The sequence below is a fragment of the Ostrea edulis genome, chromosome 4 (assembly GCF_947568905.1).
Source record: "Ostrea edulis chromosome 4, xbOstEdul1.1, whole genome shotgun sequence".
In the NCBI taxonomy this organism is placed as follows: Eukaryota; Metazoa; Mollusca; class Bivalvia; order Ostreida; family Ostreidae; genus Ostrea; species Ostrea edulis.
This window is the reverse complement of record NC_079167.1, coordinates 72,214,510-72,242,508: the sequence shown is the minus strand read 5'-3', so window position 1 is coordinate 72,242,508 and position 27,999 is coordinate 72,214,510. Positions and strand designations below refer to the sequence as shown.

The following is a 27,999-nucleotide window of genomic DNA, read 5'->3' as shown; positions in this document are numbered from 1 at the left end:
AACATTCTATGAAAATTTATTACCTATACAAAAAAGTGAACCAGTCAACATATTGTATAAAACAAAACAGTACATATAAATAAATTTGAATATAGGTATTACAATGTCATTTTTACCAGTGTAAAAACGATTCTGTTTAACAATTATATGCCATAGTCCGACAAATTGCAAATGGATAAGTGATAAAATGAAATGGCTACCAGCTTTTTTTTAAATTTTACATGAATTATGATAGGAAAAAACCCCCACATTTCTGGTTTACTAATTACTATGATTTTACTCTATTTGATATGTTACTCTATGGTGATTTTCAACAGATATTAGTCTAATGTTTGCTAAAATCTCGATTTTCTATAAACAATACTCCCAGAACTAGATGTAACCTGTGTAACCTGGATTTCTAAATTTCACGTAGGATAACCTTTTTTAACATCTTTCATGATAGAAATGTTAGATGTTTTTTATGATCAGTTAACAAAAACATGTTCGTCATATCCCAGTATGCAAAGACTAGATGAAAACTCCAGTATTAAAGCATCTGAAGTCAAGCACTAACACTAGATAAAAATACCAGTAACTCACATTACAACAGAGCAAATTTGCATTCAATCTGAATGGATAGCTGCAAAACATCTGAAACATCAATGTAAATACAGTTGTGCAATATATAAATGAAACATTAATGTTAATACAGTAGTGCAATATATAAATGTTCTTCTCATAAGTCAGTAATGGTTATCATACAAAATCAAAGGCTTGACAAAAGTTTGCAAGCAACCAGTATTTCATTTATACATGATAGGTGTAAAATAAACAGCCGATTATGGGATTTAATAGTTACAAAAGTTACGTTGGGAAAACTAGCAGATTATATATCTCTGATATGTAGCCTGCTTGGTATTCATGCATACTGTGGAAAAGGATTGCGTTAATTACTGTACTGGTGCAGGAAATCCATTACAGTCAAACCTGTATGGAGCTGATAAAAAACCTCAAGATACCCAAGGGTTTGAGATATTGATGTTAAAATACATTAAAGAAAATATAGTTGGGACTTGCAACATGTCCATGGTATTTGAGATATTCAACTGCATTTCTTTACATGAAAACTATTACAAAATTTATTTATTAGAAAAATGAAAAGGTTCACAAAACTATCCATGATTTGAGACACGTGTTCCTATTAAAATGCAATGTCTTATAAAATGTCCTAGATTTTATTTTACTAGTACATTGCATTAATTCATGATAAAGTCACTTGCTATTATCATCTTTGAACTTTTAGGAATATTCATCACAGCTAAAAAGCTCTTAAGCACTATATACACCTACAAGTCACCCTCTAATAATTGCAATTTAATTAGAATAAAATCCTTTGCTTTGCTCACATAGTTCGCAATTTGATGTAGCGAGTATGTAAACAGATTAAACATGAAATTTTTCATTGTGATAATTGGGGACAAATAAATAATGTTGCCGGTAACGACTCGCAACCAACAAAAAAGTTCAATGTATTAAGAAAATCATGAAATAAGTACAAAAATATATCTGTGCTAACATCCTTCCTGGCCAGGACAATATGAAACAACATGAATATTTCTAAAACAACACAAATGATACATTTATAAATACAAAGCGGCTTCTAAATGAATGATACACATAATCGAATGTAGGGTGAATAGATATTGGCACAACAAAATCACAGATATACAAGTTTGTAACTAAATCGATGTTCATGAAATATACATACGTTTGTACATTTTCTGTTCATTTTGATATTCATAACAATGTGAAACACAATGAAGTTGTTCTTTAATTCTAGTGTAAAATAATCATTCAAGAGTTAAATTTTGCTGTGTTTTCATTACAAAACTAAATAGAAAATTTGCACAATGTAAAAAATCTGAAGCACAAATATGGGCTTGGTAACATTTAAGTCACCTAACAACCAAATCGGGGTAACATTTTTAATATCCATTTAGATGTGCTTAACTGGTGGTCGAAAAAATTCAATCACGTCTCCATTGGAAACACCCCAGGATTTAAAAAGTTGGATCAGACCTTACACCTTAGAAGTTTTATAGTCATCATCAAACACCATACATCCAATCACAATTTGTTTTTGTTTTTTGCAACATTCATCTTTCTTTATCAAAAAAGCAGCAGAAATGCCTCAAACTGAAAAATCCTTGAAAATAGAAGAAGAAAACACCACACTTGGATGACTGTGATATGACTGGCTATTTTCATTCCTTGATTTATGATAAAAATTCACTAGATAAAACACATTTTTTTTTTTTTTTTACAATTTTATGTAAATTCATACCCATATGCATTTTCCCATCACTAAAGACATTCTCATAACCTGTCCTGGTTATCAAAAGGCAGACATTTCTCAACAGACACACAATGCCACACAACTCAAACACGTTTATAGACTTGCTGATCGTGTAATGCAGGCATGGAAAGTATCAAAATTCATCAGGATTTCGGTGTGACCCTACTTATGAAATTTCTATTTTTGTTTTTCTCACAAACTACACACTACTAGGGGTGATTTTACAGGAATTTCATATCTTTAGGTAAGCCAAAAATGGCCGTGTTACTTTATACACTTAAAAAAAATAATACTTAAAGCAATAACCAAAGATACATGATAGTACCCAAAATACTGTAAAAAATCATGGCACACAAGAAACTTCTTATTGTATCCCGGATAAGCTTCGAAAAAGAATGTTTTTAAAAATTTGTTCATATATACAATTAAATGTCAGTTCTTAAAATAAACAACATTCAGCTACAAGTACTTGGGGAGGATACAAGTGGACCCAGAGACAGGACGAGGCGGAGGGGCGTAATACCACTTAAATTAAAATGTACACATATTCAAATTCCAACCTAATACACTACCTGCATTCTACTTTAATTAACCCATTATTTCATAATGTTACATGTAAATCATCATATTATCTAATATATATAACTTGTAATTCTCTGGCATAATTTTTTTGTCAGTGTTTTTAACTGTACACGGTAATGAATTTTTTTTTTATTTTCACTGCTGTATCAAACACAAAACTAAAAGTCACAGGGCTAAATAATAATCAAAGTGAGTGGAACGTGATTAAATTAAAATAAGATATCACAGACAATCATCAATCCTCAATGCTCATTGTACAAGCTCTCATTTTTCACAGAAGACTTGGAATATCTTCATGCAGGAATGTTAAATGTGAATGTTACCATCATCGTGCAAGCTGCATCAACAACACTCTACTGCTTCTCATCATCTTGGGGCTCTGGCTGGTCTGAAAATATAATTAATGCATCAAAAAGTGTGTTCACTGTTAATAACAACAACCTTACATCATGTCAAAAGCATAAAACAAACAAACACAAATTAAAATTCAACCCTGTTGATAAGACACAAATGCTCCTACCTGGTAGCCAAGTAAAAAGGCGTATAACCAATTAATTGCGATGTCAATTTAATAGAACAAAATACTTTGATTCTATAGCTTATCAATCTATACTTCATCAAGAGGCCTATAGGCTTTGATGCTCACCCGAGTAACATGCAACATATCTTCTATGGACTCAATAAAACAAGGTGTTATTTATCTTTACAAAATGAAAATAAATTGTCCTCGGCCTTTTCAAAGGAATTCAGATACACTTGTACTGTATCTTCATTGTATGACGTCGCTCCCTGAAGCAACTAATCCAGGGGTCATGAATTCCACAACTTTGGTTTTACATGTAGTATTCACTCTTCATAATCCTATATACAGTGCACCAAAACAAACAGGACGAGGAAAAAAGACAAGAGGCCCATAGGCCACATTGCTCACCTGAGTCACCTTGGTCCATATCAGAAGACTTTCTATATATATTTGCATGAAAAACTGTAGTCCTTATTATGGCCCCAACCTACCCCTGGACACCATAGTTTTTGCAAACTTGAATCTACACTATGTCGGAAAGCTTTCATGTAAATGTGAACTTCTTTGGCCCAATGGTTCACGAGAAGAAGATATTTGAAGATTTTTCCTATATATTTGAATGTAAAACTTTGATCCCCCCTTGTGGCCCCATCCTACCCCCAGGGGCCATGATTTGAACAAACTTGAATCTGCACTATATCAGAAAGCTTTCATGTAAATATCAGCTTTTCTGGCTCAGTGGTTCTTGAGAAGAAGATTTAAAAAAAAAAATTCCTATATATTTGTATGTAAAACTTTGATCCCCTATTGTGGCCCCATCCTACAACAGGGGGCCATGATTTGAACAAACTTAACTCTGCTCTATGTTAGGAAGCTGTTCATGTGAATATCAGCTTTTCTGGCTCAGTGGTTCTTGAGAAGAAGATTCTTAAAGAATGTCCCTATATATTTGTATGTAAAACTTTGATCCCCCCTTGTAGCCCCATCCAACCCCCAGGGGCCATGATTTGAACAAACTTGAATCTGCACTATGTCAGAAAGCTTTCATGTAAATATCAGCTTTTCTGGCTTAGTGGTTCTTGAGAAGAAGATTTTTAAAGATTTTTCCTATATATTTGTATATAAAACTTTGATCCCCTATTGTGGCCCCATCCGACCCCTGGGGGCCAGGATTTTAACAATTTAGAATCTGCACTATATCAGGAAGATCTCATATAAATCTCAGCTTTTCTGGCACAGTGGTTCTTGAGAAGAAGATTTTTAAAGATTTTTCCTATATATTTGTATGTAAAACTTTGATCCCCTATTGTGGCCCCATCTGACCCCTGGGGGCCAGGATTTTAACAATTTAGAATATGCACTATATCAGGACGCTCTCATATAAATCTCAGCTTTTCTGGCACAGTGGTTCTTGAGAAGATTTTTAAGATTTTTCCTATATATTTGTATGTAAAACTTTGATCCCCTATTGTGGCCCCATCCGACCCCCGGGGGCCAGGATTTTAACAATTTAGAATATGTATTATATCAGGAAGCTTTCATATAAATCTCAGCTTTTCTGGCACAGTGGTTCTCGAGAAGAAGATTTTTAAAGATTTTTCCTATATATTTGTATATAAAACTTTGATCCCCTATTGTGGCCCCATCCGACCCCCGGGGGCCAGGATTTTAACAATTTAGAATCTGCACTACCTAATAAAGCTTATCTATAAATTTCATCTTTTCTAGCCCAGTGGTTCTTGAGAAGAAGATTTTTTAATGACCCTACCCTATTTTTACCTTCTCTTGATTATCTCCCCTTGGAAGGTGGCCTGGCCCTTTATTTTAACAATTTAGAATTCCCTTTACCTAAGGATGCTTTGTGCCAACTTTGGTTGAAATTGGCCCAGTGGTTTTTGAGAAGAAGTTAAAAATGTTAAAAGTTTACAGACGGACGGACGCCGGAATACGGGTGATCAGAAAAGCTCACTTGAGCTTTTAGCTCAGGTGAGCTAATAAAAGGGATCACCACTTTTCCCGATATATCTCTGTCCTACAGCCTGAACCCAACACACAGGTGTAAGAAATTACTACAGTTAGCTGCAATACTGTAGCCCTCTCCGTTTTTGTTTTTTTTGGTAGTGGTGGTGGGGGGGACGTCAGAATAAAAAAATCAGATAGGGCTACATTATTGCAGCTACCCTACAGCCTGAACCCCACACACAGGTGCAAGAAATTTCATAATTTGGGACAAGGACTACATGTTCTTCATAAAGATGAAAAGGCTTTCCACTATGTACCCATTTGGGCCCTGTCATAAAGCCTAAAACTGTGTCGTACATTATCACATTTTGGGAGACAGCTTCATGTACATGTTTTTTTTTATAACCATGTGTACTATTAATTCAAAATATAGTCAGGAACAAGAGGGTATTTAAATATCAGATGTATTTTCATTATATACTCATTTAAACACCACCCTTAGCCTAATCCCTTGCCCAGGGAGCACGAATTTCACAATTTTGGTAGAGGGATCTAGCATGGTCTTCATAGCCATGCATATACATGTAGTTTTACTTCTAGCTGTGCAAAGGTTTCACTATACATGAGTAAAAAATATCTTCAAAGATTGCATATTAGAATAGGTCTTGACCCCCATCCTTGCACCAGATCTCCAAATCCCAGGGGGGCAATGAATTCAACAACTTAGGTAGAAGCTTCTCTCCTCGGTATTACTTAGTACTCAGTTTGGTTATTTTTAGAAGAGGATTTAAAAGAAATAATGCATTTTCACTATTCGATGTGAGTCATTTACGACCCCTCCCAGCACCAGAACTTCTAACCCAGGGGTCAATAATTTCACAATTTTAGTAGAAGCATCCCTGATCATCATTACTATACACACAGTTTGTCTGCTAGATGCCCCTCAGTAAAGAAGATTTTTTTAAAATTATGTATTAAATGAAGATTTTGACCCAGGGGCCATGAATGCCACAATTTTCACAGATTATCACAATGTACTCTGTTTGATGTCCAGGAGTCGAGAAGAAAATTTTTAAAAGATATAACATATTAGTATATGACCCACAAAACCTCAACTAAGGGCTATTCCAGAAATAAATACATGGGGGGGGGGGGGGGGGGGGGGGGGGGGGGGGGTCGGGAGGCACCTTTTGTATATACCAAGCATCCATAAAAAAAAATAAAAAATTACCCCATGACCCATCAAATTAATAAACTCATTTTACAATGACCCATCTAATAAAAAAAAACAACTAACCAGACCCACCACAAAAATATTTTTAAAAATGAAAACGGTACAAATCTCGCGAGGTTTTCGGGACAAACATTCTAGTCAATGACGCAGTAATGCCTGTGCGACATTGTATCACAGTAGTTCTGAAGAAACGATGTCACATCAACAATCAAAGGCATCTATGGCGGGAATGTTGGAAAGATTGGGAGTCCAAACAATGCTATTATCATGAAATGGGTATGGATATGTTTTTCCACGAATCGTTCGTCTTCTAATGGAGCCAGCGCCCTGAGGCCTCTATATCACCATCACACCAACTGATAAATATAACGCATCGGTACCCTCGTATAAATCAACTAAGGTTTGCCTATTTTTATTAGAAAACGGAATACCTATTGGTTTCAAAATATTCTCAAAATCTATGCACTGTAAACTGTAATAATCTACAGAACAGAGTTCGCCGCCATCACGTCCAAAGGGACCCTACTAAACACGCCTCTAATTTGAAGAGTGCCTAATGGAAAGTTATGCGCTGCAAAGAGCGACAACTTGAATAGTTCTATGTTACTTCCGATTTCCGATTTTGAAAGCAGCATTTCGAAAGCACGTTTTCAATTTTCCCTCCGACGTTTTGTAACCAACACGACAAGAGCGACAATAAAAATATTCTGAAAACTCAACACCCACGTGGCACAAAATAAAACAATAGAAACTACCCACTACTCATAATAAATATTTTTTTAACAGTCCAACCACGGACCAATTAAAATATGAAAAAATACGACCACCCACACAAAAAAATATCATTTGCCACCCGACCCCCCCATTTGATCATTTCTGGAACAGCCCTAACACCAGAAGCCTTGATCCTGCAGTCATGAATTTCACAATTTTGGTGAAGGTCTTCTTTTCTCATTATCATTTCCAAGTACTCAGTTTCATTGTTTGATGTCCTGGAGTCAATGAAAAAATCTGGGTAGGTAAGTAGACAAAATCCTTTTGTTCTTGGAGAGCTTGCAGTTCAACTGTTGCTTCAAATGGACTTTATACAAGTTTAAAAAAAACCCAATAAAACAAGAGGTTTTTAAAACAGTCACTTGAGTACACATTTTTCTCTCTTTAGAAATCATTGTGTAACCTGTGAGCTTTTCATCCTTCTCCACTTTTATACTAGATGATAGATATATTGGTATAACTATCATACATTATTAAGAATTGTTTTATAAGAGAGCAAATTTTATCACGTCACAGCAAATTGTGATTTTCTATTCGAATTCTACAAGAGCAAATGAATATTCACAGTTTTTAAATAGGGCTCATAAACAGGGTGAACAAATCCATAAAGTCAGGGAGGTTCGAGTCAATGGGACGAGTGCAAAAAAACAACTCTGAATTTTAGATTGTATGTAAAATGTAGGAAATAACCCTACAAGGATGACAACTACACATCTAGAAATTAACCCATTCTGACAGGACTTCGCTTTATAATGTGCCAAAGACAACTACACATCTAGAAATTAACCCACTCTGACTGGACTTCGTTTTATAATGTGCCAACGACAACTACACATCTAGAAATTAACCCATTCTGACTGGACTTCGTTTTATAATGTACATACAAATGTACAGAGCCAAGCCTTCCATTATTTAAAATGAATACACACCTTTAGGCCATGGCTGGAACCCCAGAGCTACTGCCAGTTCATCTATACTGTAAAGCCCATCACGATTGAAGTCAAACTTCTCCAGCTGCTTTGGTTTGGGTGGGTCACCCATATAATCGGGGAGATCCTGTGCATTGACTAGTCCATCTCCATTTCTGTCCCAACGCCGAACTCCTACATCCAAATCTGTCGGTAAATCAGTAGTTATAATACATCCCTGACATCATAATTCACAGAAGTGACAGATAAACAATTCTTTTTTAATAATCAAAGTATGCTGCCCCTGATGCCAAAGCCCGTATTTTGGATCAACACACAATTCTTTGAAATGTGTGTCTATCATCAAAAGCAGACAATATCTTAAGTACTATGTCCAATTCAACCCAAAACTGAACTCGAAATCAATAGAGTACTGTATAGCTGGTTTTTTACCAACAAAAAAAAAGTTTTACTAACCTTCATATGTCTTCACAAGGGACATATTTATGTATCTGTGAAATTTTGGTGCTGTAAAGAAGAAATACAATTTTAAAAAAAATGCACAAATATGATGGGCAGTTTTTATCTGTGTACAACTTCAACCCCATTAACAACAAATATCGAATTGACAATATATATAAGTGTGCCTACACCATCAATCCCATCAAGCATAACAATTATGAAAGCACCACCTAGTTTTGCATGTATTTACAGCAGAGCACAAATCAAATTGACATACAGTTTTGTGAAACATTACCTATTGCCGTTGGTTTCACACTGGCTGTAGAACTGACTAAATGCCCTACAAAAAATTTTCAGAGTAATGTATTCAGTAATATTTTCAGGGTGTATAATTGCTTCTCTTTTCAAAAGTAAATTATTTGGCAAAATATTTCTCCAATCCAGTCCACTGATGATTTATCAAAACGCAAAAAAAAGAAAAAACAGGCTCTGTTTCTTACCATCAACTTTCTTACCATCATCCTCCACATCCACAAACAGTTTCATGGTGGAGGAGAGGTTCTCCTCATCCCACACCTGGAGTTCAAACATGTATTGTCCAGCCACAATGTCTCCAGAGGCGGCTGTTGCAGCTTCATCTGTCTGAGCAATTTCCAGAGGATGGCCTCTGAAAAATCGACAAAAAATAAACAATTCTATGAATTCATCATAGGAAATAATTTATAAATTTCGAATTCTAACATTACTACTAATTTTAAATTTCTAAAACATATCATGTACAAATAAAAAAAAAAGAAAAAAGATGTGTTTGTGAAACATTAATGCCCCTGGATTACAACAAAGTGGAACCAGGTCAAAGGTCAATGATAAGACACAAGGTCAAAGATTTAGGTGTCAATGTAAAGGTCTTGCCACAAGAAATACATATACCAAATGTGAATTATTTACCTCCTATGGTGTAAAAGATATGACCACGGTTTAAATTTGCCACAGACTGACGGACAGGCCAAAACCTATTTGCCCCCAAATCTTCCATTCCAGGGGCATAAATATGTGAATACATATTGAGATTATTTATTGCAAATTTTTATCTCACAAAACAAAAGTCGTCAAAGCTAAACCATCTACTGGCTTTCATCATGTTCTTACCCAATTTGTTCCCAATGGTAGAGCATGATGCCTTTATCATCTGTGCTGTTGATTCCATTGAGTGGGATTTCCTTCACCGGTAACGTGAGAGTGAGGTGACCATCTGTTTGTGCCAGTGGGGGCTTATTTTCTGTACTCTGTTTTCCCTTCGTTGTTGAGATAGGTGTTGTTGGCACTGCTGCTTCTGTTTTCAGTTTAGTAGAAGAAGATTCCCCCTTCCTTGTTGTTGGTTTAACACTGGGAGTTTCCACCTCTCTAGATGTCGGTTGAAAGCCAGGACTTGGAGAAATAGATGTAGTAGACTGGCCTACAACATATCAAACAATGGATGATTTGTTTTCTCCTCATTACAAAATGCACAGCACATGATATCTACCCTTGTAATGTCTTGTGTACTAAGTCCTCCTTCTTACTGATGACTAAAAGTGAATTCAATGGAGCTTAAACAGATTGCAAATTGACTTGTTTAAGTGGAGTAAAATTTTCATGGTTTGAGAAAAAGTAAATGTTCATTGGAATATGATTTCATGCTTGAAGTCTTTCTTTATAACTGTTCAAGGTTCACTTTCCCAGTGCATGGAGAATATGAATTTATGGTCGTGTTCATACAACAATAAAATGAGAATTTAACTTCACAGAAATTATAAAGTTTACTGTCCTCCAAACACTAAAATATAAAGCACTCCTAACACTAAAATATAAAGTACTCCTAACACTAAAATATAAAGTACTCCTAACACTAAAATATAAAGTACTCCAAACACTACAATATAAAGTACTCCAAACACTACAATATAAAGTACTCCAAACACTAAAATATAAAGTACTCCAAACACTAAAATATAAAGCACTCCTAACACTAAAATATAAAGTACTCCAAACACTAAAATATAAAGTACTCCTAACACTAAAATATAAAGTACTCCTAACACTAAAATATAAAGCACTCCTAACACTAAAATATAAAGTACTCCAAACACTAAAATATAAAGTACTCCTAACACTAAAATATAAAGTACTCCTAACACTAAAATATAAAGCACTCCTAACACTAAAATATAAAGTACTCCAAACACTAAAATATAAAGCACTCCTAACACTAAAATATAAAGTACTCCTAACACTAAAATATAAAGTACTCCTAACACTAAAATATAAAGTACTCTAAACACTACAATATAAAGTACTCCTAACACTACAATATAAAGTACTCCTAACACTAAAATATAAAGTACTCCTAACACTAAAATATAAAGTACTCTAAACACTAAAATATAAAGCACTCCTAACACTAAAATATAAAGCACTCCTAACACTAAAATATAAAGTACTCCAAACACTAAAATATAAAGTACTCCAAACACTAAAATATAAAGTACTCCAAACACTAAAATATAAAGCACTCCTAACACTAAAATATAAAGTACTCTAAACACTAAAATATATAGTACTCCTAACACTAAAATATAAAGTACTCTAAACACTAAAATATAAAGCACTCCTAACACTAAAATATAAAGTACTCTAAACACTAAAATATAAAGCACTCCTAACACTAAAATATAAAGTACTCCTAACACTAAAATATAAAGTACTCCTAACACTAAAATATAAAGTACTCTAAACACTACAATATAAAGTACTCCTAACACTAAAATATAAAGTACTCCTAACACTACAATATAAAGTACTCCTAACACTAAAATATAAAGTACTCCTAACACTAAAATATAAAGTACTCCTAACACTACAATATAAAGTACTCCTAACACTAAAATATAAAGTACTCTAAACACTAAAATATAAAGCACTCCTAACACTAAAATATAAAGCACTCTAAACACTAAAATATAAAGCACTCCTAACACTAAAATATAAAGTACTCCTAACACTAAAATATAAAGTACTCCTAACACTAAAATATAAAGTACTCCTAACACTAAAATATAAAGTACTCTAAACACTACAATATAAAGTACTCCTAACACTACAATATAAAGTACTCCTAACACTAAAATATAAAGTACTCCAAACACTACAATATAAAGTACTCCTAACACTAAAATATAAAGCACTCCTAACACTAAAATATAAAGTACTCCTAACACTAAAATATAAAGTACTCCTAACACTAAAATATAAAGCACTCCACACCCTTACATATAGAACATTCCACTCCCAAAGATATCAGGCATGCATCAAGCATGACACACTCTAATACATAAAACATTCCACTCCCAAAGATATCAGGCAAGCATCAAGCATGACACACTCTAATACATAAAACATTCCACTCCCAAAGATATCAGGCATGCATCAAGCATGACACACTCTAATACATAAAACATTCCACTCCCAAAGATATCAGGCATGCATCAAGCATGACACATTCTAACACATAAAACATTCCACTCCCAAAGATATCAGGCATGCATCAAGCATGACACACTCTAATACATAAAACATTCCACTCCCAAAGATATCAGGCATGCATCAAGCATGACACACTCTAATACATAAAACATTCCACTCCCAAAGATATCAGGCATGCATCAAGCATGACACATTCTAACACATAAAACATTCCACTCCCAAAGATATCAGGCATGCATCAAGCATGACACACTCTAATACATAAAACATTCCACTCCCAAAGATATCAGGCATGCATCAAGCATGACACACTCTAATACATAAAACATTCCACTCCCAAAGATATCAGGCATGCATCAAGCATGACACACTCTAATACATAAAACATTCCACTCCCAAAGATATCAGGCATGCATCAAGCATGACACACTCTAATACATAAAACATTCCACTCCCAAAGATATCAGGCATGCATCAAGCATGACACATTCTAATACATAAAACATTCCACTCCCAAAGATATCAGGCATGCATCAAGCATGACACACTCTAATACATAAAACATTCCACTCCCAAAGATATCAGGCATGCATCAGGCAACTGATACCTGTCACACAGACCATGACCGACATCTACGGTTTATTAATTTGAAAGACGGCAGCAAGTTAAAATCCAAAGACATGAACTTGTGAGATTCAAACTACTACACCAATGTATAACATCTAACAGTAATCCCATCAGATGACATCTAACTACAATCCCATCAGACATGATATCTAACAGTAATCCCATCAGACATGATATCTAACTCTAATCCCACTAAACAAGATATTTTGTTCTAATCCCATTAAACAAGACATCCAAATTTAATCCCATGAAACATGACATCTAACTATAATCCCATCAGACATGACATCTAACTCTGATCCCATCAGACATGATATCTAACACTAATCCCATCAGACATGACATCTAACTCTAATCCCATCAGACATGACATCTAACTCTAATCCCATCAGACATGATATATAACTCTGATCCCATCAGACATGATATCTAACACTAATCCCATCAGACATGACATCTAACACTAATCCCATCAGACATGACATCTAACTCTAATCCCATCAGACATAACATCTAACAGTAATCCCATCCGATGACATCTAACTCTAATCCCATCAGACATGATATCTAACTCTAATCCCATCAGACATGACATCTAACTCTGATCCCATCAGACATGACATCTAACTCTAATCCCATCAAACAAGATATCTAACACTAATCCCATCAGACATGATATCTAACACTAATCAGGGTTTGACATTTACTTTTTTTAGCACTAGACCAGTCGGGCTACTTCAAATGATTTTTGCTAGACCTGATCTTACATCCAGTAGCCCTGACCAACTTTCCACAAAGTGATAGTTTCTCCATATTCAAATGTATTTAATTCAAATGACAAACATTAAGTTTGCATTAACTAAAACATATTTAATTGTCTCAAAAAAGAGCTTTATATAGTCTCGTCGTTCAATTTGATGCTTTCATTTTCAAACACATTTTCTGTTGTCTGCCCAGCACGGAAATTCTGTAGTCCATCTAGAATAAAACGACCTCAACTGTTTTTTTTTTAATCTCCATTTCATAAGCCCTGCTTTGTTTCTTCCCAACCTTTTACTTTTTTTCTCTTGGACACCTTTCCTTGAGGACGAGAAGTCGTATTTAAATATAGAGACATTCCCGCACATATGTCAACACCGAAAAATGGCTGTTTACGACGTAATTTATTAATTTAATAAACACTTTCTTATAATTGATTCAAATAAAACAGGGTTTTTTTTTAAATGAAAATAAATTCATCTAAAACATAACTTTACACACATTAACATCGAGTAGATGTTGTAATTACATTACTTCCGACTGCGACTTATTTATTAGAACTAAAAATAGAGATTGTGTCATCACGCAGTTCAAAATTGCTTGCAAACTTTACAGTTATTCTTTTTTAGTTAAGAATAAAATATTTTATGGTTTAAAGTAAAGTTTCTTGTTTATTTTTTCAACACGACCAGTTGGACTAGTAAATCGACATTTTACCCGACCTGACCTATCATTTAGTAGACTCAGTCGGTCGGACGTGCCTTAGTGTCAAACCCTGCTAATCCAATTAAACATGACATCTAACACTAATCCCATCAGACATGACATTTAACTCTAATCCAATCAGACATGATATCTAACTCTTAATCCCATCAGATGACATCCAACTATAATCCCATCAGACATGACATCTAATTCTATTCCCATCAAACATAACATCTAACAGTAATCCCATCAGATGACATCTAACTCTAATCCCATCAGATGACATCTAACTCTAATCCCATCAGACATGATATCTAACACTAATCCCATCAGACATGACATCTAACTCTAATCCCATCAAACATAACATCTAACAGTAATCCCATCAGATGACATCTAACTCTAATCCCATCAGACATGATATCTAACTCTAATCCCATCAGACATGGCATCTAACTCTAATCCCATCAGATGACATTTAACTCTAATCCCATCAGACATGATATCTAACTTTAATCCTATTAGACATGATATCTAACTCTAATCCCCTAAACAAGATATTTTGTTTTGATCCCATTAAACAAGACATCCAAATTTAATCCCATAAAACATGACATCTTACTCTGATCCCATCAAACATGATATCTTATAATCCCATCAAACATGATATCTAACTCTAATCCCATTAGATGACATCTAACTAATCCCATCAGATGACATCTAACTCTAATCCAATCAGACATGATATCTAACTCTTAATCCCATAAACCATGACATCTTACTCTAATCCCATAAACCATGACATCTTACTCTGATCCCATAAAACATGATATCTAACTATGATCCCATAAAACATGACATCTAACTATGATTCCATAAAACATGACATCTCTCTGATCCCATCAAACATGATATCTTACTCTATTCCCATGAAACATGATATATTGCTCTAATTCCAATGAAACATGATATATTGCTCAGATCCCATCAAACAAGGAATCTTACTCTATTCCCATCAGACATTTAACAAGAGCAGCACTAATCAAATACGCCTGTTCAATATGTTCAGAACAAGTAATCAAAGAAAAGATGAACATCAAAATAAACCACTCATTGGTCAAAAACAGCTCTCACAGTGTTCTTTAAGCAAATTCTGTAATATTGGAGAGTATTAATAAAATGTTTGTTCAAAAATAGCATTGTTACACATCAAGTCAAAGACAGATTTCATTCTAGTAATGTATACCTTGAGAAGCAACATTATTACTTTTTTAAAGTTTACTTGGCACCAACACCATAGAGAATATATTTGATGATCCTAGCCAGATCAGTTCTGTTCTTCCTTCAGGATTACCCAAGACAGTATGACCTTGACAACTGTCCTAATTCTTAAAATAACAGACATCTTCCTCTTAACATGGGGAACATGTGTTGTAGGTTTGACTAACCTAGCAATATTAGTACTCTTTTCATTCTTCCTATATGGTGTTGATTAATGAATAGATGGATAACATGTACATACACAGAAACACTGCATACGATTATACAATACGTCTATGATGGTTGTATATATTGATTACCTAGACTTATCCATTATACAATACGTCTATGATGGTTGTATATATTGATTACCTAGACTTATTCATTATACAATACGTCTATGATGGTTGTATATATTGATTACCTAGACTTATCCATTATACAATACGTCTATGATGGTTGTATATGTTTATTACCTAGACTTATCAGTATTGTTTCTATCTTGTTTTATATCTATAAATTACCCATGTATTAAAGTCTGACTTTGAAAAACAATAGACTCCTTCCTCTCATCACTGGGGACATGTGTACCAATGATCCTAGACTTATAAGGTTTTCACCTGACCAACAATATGCTGACGATTGGACAGATGCACTATGTCATTCCTTGATGCAACCTATGTATGATGGACATACATTGTATAAAAATGATATAATCCATATCTTATTTCATACCAGAGAGTATATTTCTGTGGTCCTTGTCGAGCGTCGTAGAGAAATGTTGTAAAACTTCCACAATCTTGGACAAGTTGATCAGCATATTTGAGTGCTTGGTGACTTTAGTCATCAGAGTGTTGAAGTCAGTCTTCAGGGATTCAACAGACATGTTCAGAGCCTAAAACATATCAATGTATAGGTTAATATACATATAAAACAGTGCTCTACAACAAAACCTCAAATATACTCATCTTAAACAAGAAGCCCACAGGCCGTATCAGTCACCTAGGTCAGGGATGTGACTGAATTCCTCAGAAATAAGAGGAAAACTGGTCAAAATGGAAAAACACCCCACCCTACTTGGAAAAATATCATTTTCTGTCACTTAACATCAAACCCAGAATGTTACATTTTTTTCAAAAATTGAGCAAATCAGAGGATTTCCTCTGAAAAGAGGAAAAATCACACCCCTGCTAGGTATTCGTTAGATAAAAGTATCATTTGTAGCTGAAAGGGCTACAAAGTCTATAATAATTTTCTACTAAGAAGCCTTCCTGTTCTACCTGACTATTCATTTAGTTTTTCTTACAGATGTACAGTTGTAGGGAAGATTGTCACATTCATAGCCATGTTCCCCTTGTCCCAAAGATGCTTCAAACCAAATTTGATAATAATTGGATGGGTAGTTATCAAGAAGTTAAAAAAAATAGCAAATTACTATGCATGTATGAATTTCATTAAAAATACATGAACATGGAAGACAATCAATATTTTTAAAAAGATAATCTTGTGGAACATACTGATATAATTTACATACAAATATAATTTCATCTCAAAGTGTCCACAACAACTCACTCATAAGTATAATTTTGACATTTTTAAATTATTTAAGGATCATCCTTTATTAGTCTACATTTGATTTATCAATAAAATACCTGCAGACTTGTTTGCATAGAAGCTGTATCCACGGAACCTGTTCCACCTTCAGATTCTTTCATCTAGCAATGAAATAAACATATATATAAATATATATATATATATATATATATGAACAAGTAAAAAAAAAAATTATTGTTCGCAAATATGTCTCACTAATAAATCTGACAAGAAGTATCACAAACATAAAGTCTAGTAAAATACAGGCTATTTGCAGTGCTTTAAGTCATTTCACTGTAAAATCCAGAAAAAAGCAAGCTAAATGTTAAACTTACGATTATTTTTTTTTTTATATCAAAGCATTAAAATAAGTATAGATAGCTACGAAGGGTCAACACAAATCACTTTAAAATATACTATCTCGCTGCATTCTCACATTATATTTTTTTCAATCAGAATTCTTTTTTGTATATATAACTATTGACTTAAAATTCCCAATTGAACTGCAATTTTGTGATCAACTGGAATAGATCTAAATCCAGAAATCTAAATAGCAACACATCCTGATATATGAGGAAAGTGAAGGAAGGGGAAGGTGACATTAAAACAATTGTGAGGAATTTCCCCCCGATTCATTGTCTACCATTACCATCCCTAGTTGATAGGGGAAACATATTTATAATATTATACTAAAGCCAATATTTTCCACCCATTGTTACCATTTTGTATTGATCCCTAAGGGAATTAACAGTGGCTGTAATGTTGTCTATCTTCACTGTCAAACTGTCCAACGATCTTGAGGGATTGGTCTGGTTGGCAAGACCCATATCATCTAACTAGAAAAGTAAAAACTATCAAAATTAAATTCTGAAGAAAAAATGTTTGCCTCTTTATAGAACCAAACAATTTTTTTTAAAGAATTTGATCCAAACAAATTCATTTTGATTTCAAATTTTAAAGCTTTGTTTTCATTTCATGAATCTGAAACAACAATCTTTACTAACCACTTGATGGATGAGGAGCTTGGTCTGCTCAGTTTCTCCCCCTGAACCATGATCCATGTTGCTATGATCCTTTAATATTGAGGAATGGTCTCCAGTCAAAGCTTTTAAATCTTTCTGCATGCTAGCAGTGACATTCTGCAGAACCCCCAGGAAAGCCTGCACAACAACAAAGGCATTCTAATTAAAGGGGAAGTAAAGGTCATTTTGTTCATAAAAATTAAAAGATTTAAAAAGAGTCCAAATGACCTGTACAGGTCATTTCCTGTAAATAATAATTTCATGCATTTATTTCCAAGTTCAAAACAATTAAAATCTTCAAATTATGTCCCCTGAGAATTTCCTTCCTAGACAAGAATCCAGTCTGCTATATAAGTTGGCTCATAATGTAACTTTTAACAAACATGCAATCATTTCGAAGTTGATAAATATCATTCATCTTTTTCATAATATTAAAAAGGAATACTAAGATGATTTGAGGTGAGAGAAAACAATCATCAAATTGAGCTATACTATCTCCTTAATGTTACAGTAACACCTGTCTAAATTAATCCAACCTGCTTAGGGGGACAAATTTTGTGCTGGATCAGACCGCAGGCAGTTATATTGCTTGGGTTCCAATTTACTACTAAAGAGTGCTCTTTAATTGTGAATTCGAACCCAAGCGAAATAAATTCCTGTGGATTAGACAAGCTATAGACTGCACAGTGTGTAATCATAGAAAACAGACAATTTGAAATTCGAGATAAACTGGATTGGTGACCTTGAAATTCGAGATAAATTGGATTGGTGACCTTGAAATTCAAGATAAACTGGATTGGTGACCTTGAAATTAGAGATAAACTGGATTGGTGACCTTGAAATTAGAGATAAATTGGATTGGTGACCTTGAAATCAGAGATAAACTGGATTAGTGACCATAAACTGAGAATTTCTGAAATTCAAACTCACTATAATTTCTTATTATTCTTGAGTAATGTTAATCTGCAATACATTGTTATTTCAAGTAAGAGTCAATATTTCAATAAATCATTCAGTTCTAAAAGATTGAAAATAAACTAAATTTTGTACAAGTACACATAAATTTTCATCTTAACTCTAAGTATGTTTAGCATTAATGGTCTCCACACCAAAATTAGACCGTTCCATCTGTATCTACTGACTGACAAAATGGACAGCTGAGTTACTTACTAAAAACACTGAGTTACTGCATGATATATCGGTTCTCATTTCAAAGTATGGCAAGTCTGATATTTGTATTTAAATTCAAGTTGTTATGAAGTTGAGTCTCTCTCTCTCTCTCACCTCATGACTTGACAGTCTGGATCGAATTTTTGGCAGCTCCGACCACAGAGAGTTGTTGACTACTTGTATCATATCTCCCATATTTTGCAGTTTCTGAAAAAAATTAACAGATAAAAAAAATTACAAAGAAAGGTTTACATTTAGACTTGGAAATGTAAAAAGATATTACAGCATGACTCATCTAAAAAAACAAAAACAGTACAGATTATATAGGTCCCAATAACCAGGGTATTCCTCTCAAAAGCTTTAACTGATATCATATATTTCCTATAAAACATGCTACAAGAGTATTACATAGCTGTAGAACTGTAGGTCTCCAGCTGCAGAATTGGGAGGAGTGTCCTATAGTTCTACATAGCAGCTCATAAATGGACAAATAAAAAATGTAACATATATTTGATGGATTTTATATTGGTGCTAAGGACCCATTCACATATCACTATGTCCTCTCAAATTCTGCTGTGAGGAGACAACAAAGAGCATTCACCCTACATACTTACGGTCACCGAATCTGTGTCAAGGTCAACATGTGGTGATGTCTCTCTTCCTCCAGCTTCACGCCCACCACTGACTGACTACAAGTAAAAGGACCACTGACTGACAACAAGTAAATGCATTTTATTTCTCAAAAAAAGCACATGCCTCTGTACTTATATATGTTTCTACTAAATGTACTGCAGCAGTTAATTTACATCAAAATACCCCACATTTATTCTAAAATGGACTCCTTTGAGTGAAATTCAGGTTCACGGTTAGTAATAAATGAAGTTAATGAACTGCACATTTCTAACTATGATCTATAGCACCACAGCCACATAGTAATCAATAAGACTGTTCTAGAAATCAATTCTTTATCTCAGTGTATTTACACAAACAAATATTGGTTTCCTCTTAAAACAAATTCAATTCCATTATTTCAAACAACATCAGGGATTGCATAACTAAACTCTACTGTCTTATTTGTATGTATTTGTAAATATGTTGTATTGAAACTGATGAGCTGTATAGCGTAAGGAAATAAAGAATCTGAATCTGGATGACTATTGAGAATTATATATAATAACAGCATACCTTTCCACTCTGCTGGAGTTTCATGTCTGCTAGTTCTTTTTCAACAGTTTTCTTGTATTCTAATAATTCATCCACTGTTGACTTCATTGTTTTCACATCAACTCCTAAATTGGCTACAGTCTACGGGGAAAAAAAAGCATTCATATTTCAGTTTACCATGGATCAGTACATACATTTCATTTGAAACCCATACAGATACCAATGTCTCAAATTGATATTCTGACAAAGATTGACATTTCACATACTTTTGATATAATTGGGATTTCTGAGTGTAGTTCATTGACTTCCTTCACTATCTGTTGACTGCCTGGCTGGACTTTGCTTACTGCTGATATGGCTGTACTTAGGCTGTCAACCTAAAAAAAAATCACCAAAAATAAATCAAAATAGTTAAACATTTTATAAAGCTTATTTCATTTCAAATACTTGTACTTTTTCATAGCATACTAAAATGTTCACACATGCATATATATAGCAAAGAGTGGAAATATATGTAAACATATAGTCAAATAATCATTTTATATCACTATGTAAGTGGAAACATAAATTATAATGTCTTACTTTACTAGTAAGGGTTGTAATACGCTGTTTCAGGGCCTCTATTTCCTGTGGGCTCTTGGTTACATTGACTAGTGTCTTTTGGATATTTTTCTGAACTTGTTGCTGCAAGTCATCAGCGGTGGTCTGTGGACCAGTATCTTTTACTATCAAAATAACATAAAATATCAACATACCACATCAAATGATGCAATCTTCTCGCAAATGGTAAACATACCTCTAATAAATTACAGTTACTATAATATTTGTACCAACATTTGCTATAAAGGCTATTCACCAGTATCAAACATAATAAATTTGTCTTCTTCTTAAACTTGAAGTCATACTCTGTTGATATTAACATTTTGACATCCAGTTTAATATTTAGAAAATAAAAAAAATTATTAAAGCATACATGTCAAATACAAGACAGTTTTTTTAAAAAAAATCTCAGTAAAGAACAAATTGGAAAACAAATGAGGATTTCTTTTTACCCTAAAGCAACCAGTAAAAAAATATTTCCAATGACTTAAAACAATACAGAAATGAAAACTTTAGAAAAGTAAAAATATACAAATAAAAATCATATATTTCTTTAAAATGTTAAAAAGATCTTTTCTAAGATAATACCATCGTCGGAAACCCATGGTTGATTACGCTTCGTTCCACTCTCCATCACCTGTGGGTCCATTCATTCTTACTCGCTTGTTCTCATGAATAAATATTTAAAAATATTGTCCAATCAAAGTAATCGTTATAGTAACAGAACTCGAAATTTGACTGAAAGCATCTTGTTGACTGGACATATTCACTCAGGGTATACGATGAGAGCCCAATCAAATTGCCTCATTAATCATTCATGAGAACGAGCAAGTAGGAATGAATAGACCCACGGGTGATGGAGAGAGGAACGAAGCATAATCAACCGTGGGTTTCCGACGATGGGATAATACACAATATGTAATCACCTGCATTAATCTCTTCTCTGATTTTTTCGACATTTTCTTTGAGTTGAAAATGCATGTACAACAAGGCACCAGTTAAAATGAAACAAGTGACAACCATAAAAAATCCAAACACAGACACACAGGTGGAACAGCATGACACTCGGCCCCTAGTATTAGCACAAGATTCAAAATGAGAAAGTGAGTTTAAACATAAAACATAAAATAAGTTTGTCTGATATTTGTCTGTATAACCAAATCTCAAGTTGAAGGACGTAAAAATTCAAAATACAATCATTTTGTATATAATTTAATGAAAACTATATTGTCTCATAACCTCAGTAAAAAAAATTGTATTTGACAATGACCATAATGAAAATGTCTGATAACACAAAAATTTATTTCAGTACCCTTCATCATTTATACCTTGATTGACATTTATTTTCAATGCTTTCTGTGTTGTATCTATCTTTACACTTGCACATACTTTTTATTCATATTTTCTAATCTATGTAATTTCCAATGAAATATCCATATTTCAATTTTATCACCTTGAATGGTAATGAATAGACAACTACTAAACAAAATGATATGACAGTAATATATTAGAATTGCTGACAATTATTGTACACATTCATTAAGGTCGCATCCAAAATATTTTTTTTTACTGAAGTTAGTAGATTTTAAATGAATATGTGGTGGCGAATTTTCATTTACTGTAATCGTATCATTAAGTAAAAAAAAACATTAATTACGATCCAAATATATTTATATAAAAAGTAATTTAAAAAGTAGGACACAACAACTTTTTTTCTTCTTCCAAAACTCACTGTCTCATTAAAGACTTTCGATCCGATATCAAAAATTCGTCTACTTCGGACGAATCAGATTCGGTACGCAGTAGTTCATGACCATTTTTCGTCTTTCGACGAGTTTTGCCACTTCCTACTAAAGCGTCCAGTTCTCGACGCTTTTTCATTTTCTTCGAGGGTTTGAATCCGACGTCAAGATTTCCCTGAGAGTCCAACATGGGACATTTACAAGATTATTCGATCAATTTTAATGTTCGAAACGTAACCCGGAAGTAGCAAATCCACAGTAAGTTGTTCTGGTGATGCTTTATATAACAAAATAACTCGTTCCTCAATTTTTCGTCCACTTTGACACAGTGGCGCCACAAATATACTCGCATGGGCAGATTCTGTTTCAAATCAGAAAGGTTCAGAATATTCATATTCCAGAAAAAGACTTACACATACCTAAAAACCAGAACAAGGGAAGTACCATCAATGCATAACAGAGCCTGCAGGATTTTGTCAAACTCTAAATCATGTTGCACTGTTGACTGTTTGAAGTTATTTATTATACGGTTTTGGATGGAATAAAGTTTCTTACAACATGCTAGTTCCTTTCATAGTGTTCATCTTTTTTTTTATATCTTAATTAATCAAAAGAGCATCCTAAAGTCTTTATAATAGTCTATACTCCATCCTCAGGGATCCAAACTTTTTTTCTTGCATATTTTTATCATTCTTTTGCTCTTTAACAAAAACTGTTTTCCTACATAACAGTGGCAGATTTGTTGTTTTTTTTTAACCCCCCCCCCCCTGCTCTACTTTCTTTTTTCTTCTTTTTTTGGGGAATCAACAAGTCATTAGTTTATTACTTTTCTTTTAAATTCTATAATGGATGTTGTGACTATAAATGAAAGAAGAAGGAACAAGAATTTCAGTCTAAAATGCACGATTTTAAATCAATCTTTTTAAAATTTTCACAGGGAATCACCACCACCCCCCCTTACAGTAGAGTCTAGATCTGCCACTGTCTATAAACTTTGAACCCTTAATAGGCCTATTGTGCTCTCATCCTTACATCTGCAGAAGCCAGGCTGAATATCTACACAACAAAAATACTAAGAATGAATGCATGTCTTCAGACATACTTACTGACAGATTGCATTCATGGCATCCTAAGAAGAAAATTCTTATTCACATAATCAAGATATTTAGCACCCATAATTAATACAGCTCCACCTAAACATAAAGGGGGGGGGGGGGGTTACATCTACAAGAAAATGATATTATTTCTACAATACTGAGCAAGTATCCTCATATCATTTTCTTAATTTTATTTCTGAATTATTCCCTTTTGAAGCAATTGTGGCTTCATTTGAACAAACTTGAATATCTTGCTAAAAAATCCTTCAAACCAAGTTTGGTCCATAAAGCTTCTAACCAACATGCAATTAAACTTTAAGCTAAAAATTCAGCTAGGCCTTGAGAAGTGATCTAATTAAATTTAAAAAATCCTTCCAGTTTTACTATCACCTTCATTAGCAATCATTTCCTGTGACTCACGATTGCTTAATTTGCATATTAAATGAAAATAATAATAATAAATAAAATTTATATAGTGCCTCATATAAAACAAATTACTCTAAGGTGCTTTACAAGGGTAGAGATAAGATTGAATGCAACAATAAAACACAATTAAATAAAATGACAGTATGACATAAAATTTTACATCTATAATAAAGTTATCAAAATAAAACATTACAATTAAGATTGATAGCTAAAGTTTCTTTGGTGTTTTTCCCTAAAATGTTTTAGGATGGCAGGGGCAGATCCAGGAATTGTGGTTAGGAGAGGAGGGGGGGGGGGGGGGCAACATTATAAGTCAGGGGCTCTGGGGGCCACCTTGTGGCCCACACATAACGTTTGGATTTCTATGTAATATAGCCCCGACTTTAGATAAAATTTACTTACTTACTATGATATACTTACTAATAATCCAACTGATAATCAAACAGGCAGAAAACTGAACCAAAAACAACTTTGCGTGTGCCAGAGCTAAATATCACAGACTCCGTATGAACTCATATAATCAATATTTTATCCCCTCACAAAGTACACATTACAGATTTATCACCTTCATTTAACTGCTGCTGCAAGTCCTTCACTTGGCCGGAAAGCCAGACTGTGATAAACCCCATCACTGTCACTGAGCACACCAACAGCAGAACAACCAGCATCTTGATAAACTGCCACCAGTTACAGATACCAGCAGGGGAGGGGGATGCTGCATATGCATTTCTCTTCCTGTCAAATTTAGTGATGCTCTGTTCATAGTTTGCAAAAGGTGATACAGGTAATATTTTGTTAGAAGATTCATGTCCCCATTTAATATACTTTCTTTATCTTTGTTAATGCACAGTATGTTTTAAATTTTAGTAATTTTACTTCACATTATTGATGTTTTGCTAGCATTGTTTTGATATGCTATTGTAATTTCCTTTTACTACTTTTATAACATGCTGTATCATTTTTATTGTGTGCAGCACTTTAGAGTGGTATTTATAGTCATATAAGGCGCTATATATAAATAATTATTATAAGCTACATGTATATGGAATTCCATTCCCGATTCTTTTTAGACAAACTTCTTTTATTCAATTTAAATCACAAATCAACAGTTGGGAAGGGGATTCCAGCAAAGCAGTGCTTGTTCTTCCTTACAAATTATATTGTAGTTTTGCTCTGACAGCTTCTTTATTATTATTTTCTTCTTGGTGCTTGATTTTTTACTTCTTCATAGCTTTCAAATACAAATATTACTATTTCTTTTATTAATGCTTTTAAGGTTGATATCTTACTTTTAATTAGCATGCTAGTTTTTAAAGTTACTCTATACATCTATGCTGAGTAGCTTTTATGTTTAAATTTGCATTTTAAGTAATATCTATTTGGCATTGCCTTAGCATTTCTTAGTCCTTCGGTTTTCTGATTATATTTTGAACTTCTTATCCTTACATATCTCCTTTATTTTGTGTTGTATAAATTTGTGTCTTAGATTAGTTATGTTGCATGTACTGCAGTGTTCAAAATTGGTTTAAAACTTGGTATAGACCACGAGTCTATGCCAAAACAAGATAACATAGACCTCATCAAATAGACTGCAACATTGAAAAAAATAACACAAAATTAAAACATTGTTATTTACTTCCAATGTACTTAAAAAGCATATTTGCTTTTCATTTCCATAAGGCCAAGTAAAATTAATTAGTAGATTATCATTCTCGCCCGCCCCTCGAAAATTGCCCCGCCCCGATTTTTTTTTTCTTTTCAAAATTACGATTTCCGGATATTTTTATGTCCAGTCCGGTATCGTAAACATACTTTGTTTCACTTTGCCTTTTAGAAACCCAAATACACATGTAATTATGATTTATAAAGCCTTTTCTCAATGAGAGAAGGCATTTTCGAGGTCAAGAATATCATGGCGAAAAATAAAAAATTAAAATCATCCCACCCGCCCCATTTTTTTGTAAGTTTGAATGATAATCTACTAATTAATTTTACTTGGCCTAACAATGTCCTCCTTTCCTCATAATGTTTATCAGACGTGGACTTTAGGGATAACTCAATTGCTTTAAACCTAGAAAATCGGCATAGACAATTTGGTCTATCTCAATTACAATTGGCATACACCAGTGTCATTTGACAAAGACTCGGTCAATGGTTAATTTCGAACACTGGTACTGCATGTAGTTCTAGTGTCTGCAATATACGTTATATGTCTCTAACAACATTATGATACATCTATGTATCTTATTATATAGTGTATAATATTATAATAATATCCATGTCTAGTTTGTAAATAGCTCTTTAGAGCTAATGTTGTATTGTCGTTGTTGATTTTTTTTTACAATGTCCGAGTTTAAATAAAGATTATTTGATTTGATGTGATTATACTGATTATGCAGGATTTGAGAAAATTCTATGGTGATGGCTGGAGTAGCAATATTTGAAAATAAGCAGTGCAGATATGACCCTCGAGTGTAGATGAACATACATATATTGAAGTATTTTGTTCCCTTTACTGTAGAATCATTTAAATTCTTGAGGACAATTTTCATGGATTGCTGAATTTTTACAGGTTCGTGGGGACGTAATTTCGTGGATTTATATATTTGTAAGAAAGATAACTCTGGAATGTCTTTATTCGTTGAGGATGTAACTTCGTGGGTGAGGGGTAACCACGAAAATTGAGCCACCATGAATTCTAATGATTCCACAGTATTGGTAATTGCAGTGTGAATGATCGTAATTTTGGTCAATCTGTGTAGTGCAAAATACACACTACACAGTGACACGCTGGTTCAAACTGACTGTGCAATGTACCAAATGAATATAGCTGAATGGTAAGACCTAAGGGACTGATAAATGAGAACAATCTAATCAAAATTAGATCCCTTGATCATTGTTGATCCGCTCACGTATATCGCTACACAAGTGGTACGCACGTGAGCGGATCAAAGGATCCAATTTTAATAAGATTGAATTTAGTGAAATGTCGGATTAAGAAGGAAAACTTGGCACAAATCTAAGTTTAGATATGTTATCACAGTAAATAACCGATACTATTTATGCCTGACCAGTGACCACTAATTTTTACCTCCTAACTTGTTTCTTCCCTTTCAGAGGAGCCAGCTGAAGTTCATCACTCTCCGAGGAATCGTCGAGAAGGTTCATCATGATTTCCTCCTTGTGGACATAACCGTTACTCCCAGATTTCATCATGGCTTTCAGATTTCATTCCATATATATTTCTATTTCGATGTGGGGAAAACTTTTCTAACTTTGTCAAACTTTTACCTCTAGCAGGAAGTTGTTGTAGCGTACAAATTATTAATTAAGTTGTACTATGAATATTCCTACAACCATATGCGTTTTCTTCCCGGTAACAATCCATATTTAGATAAGACCGATCAATAAATTAGGTAAACACAATATCAGACAGTATTATGAGCAGATAAGAAAACTGTTTAAAGTGATACAATCAGAACTTCATATGGAGTTTGTGTGGAGAGTACGTAATCACCAAACCTTGACC

At 33.7% G+C, this 27,999-nt stretch overlaps 1 protein-coding gene across 4 annotated transcripts; it reads right to left on the bottom strand.

Moving 5' to 3' along the window:
* On the bottom strand, positions 1 to 27,974 carry LOC125667910 (uncharacterized). Of its 4 annotated transcripts, none has more exons than XM_048901591.2 (17): positions 27,562 to 27,974; positions 25,036 to 25,205; positions 21,188 to 21,330; positions 20,872 to 20,982; positions 20,627 to 20,746; positions 20,056 to 20,130; positions 19,556 to 19,648; positions 18,254 to 18,409; positions 17,969 to 18,085; positions 17,309 to 17,371; positions 16,392 to 16,551; positions 9,933 to 10,239; positions 9,284 to 9,450; positions 9,079 to 9,123; positions 8,799 to 8,849; positions 8,343 to 8,528; positions 1 to 3,308 (listed from the first exon to the last, which is right to left on the bottom strand). In XM_048901591.2, the coding sequence occupies exons 1-17, from the start codon at positions 27,684 to 27,686 to the stop codon at positions 3,274 to 3,276; spliced, it is 2,124 nt and encodes a 707-aa protein (XP_048757548.2). In that variant the 5' UTR covers positions 27,687 to 27,974; the 3' UTR covers positions 1 to 3,273. The 4 variants fall into 4 exon arrangements, with proteins under 4 accessions (XP_048757548.2, XP_056019685.1, XP_048757546.2 ...); XM_056163710.1 differs by having other exon boundaries at positions 9,299 to 9,450; positions 27,562 to 27,894; XM_048901589.2 differs by lacking the exons at positions 25,036 to 25,205; positions 27,562 to 27,974 and adding exons at positions 22,132 to 22,277; positions 22,938 to 25,000.
* Between the last annotated feature and the right edge of the window lie 25 nt (positions 27,975 to 27,999).

What these genes read in the sequence shown, in the direction of transcription:
- LOC125667910 (XM_048901589.2), bottom strand. Translation starts at nt 23,137, where the DNA reads ATGTTGGACTCTCAGGGAAATCTTGACGTCGGATTCAAACCCTCGAAG. An exon ending in TGATGGTAAGAAAGTTGATG is followed by an intron (nt 9,124 to 9,283) that starts GTAAGAAACAGA and finishes AATTTTTTGTAG; the next exon opens with GGCATTTAGTCAGTTCTACA. An exon ending in GTTCCAGCCATGGCCTAAAG is followed by an intron (nt 3,309 to 8,342) that starts GTGTGTATTCAT and finishes TTATATTTTCAG; the next exon opens with ACCAGCCAGAGCCCCAAGAT.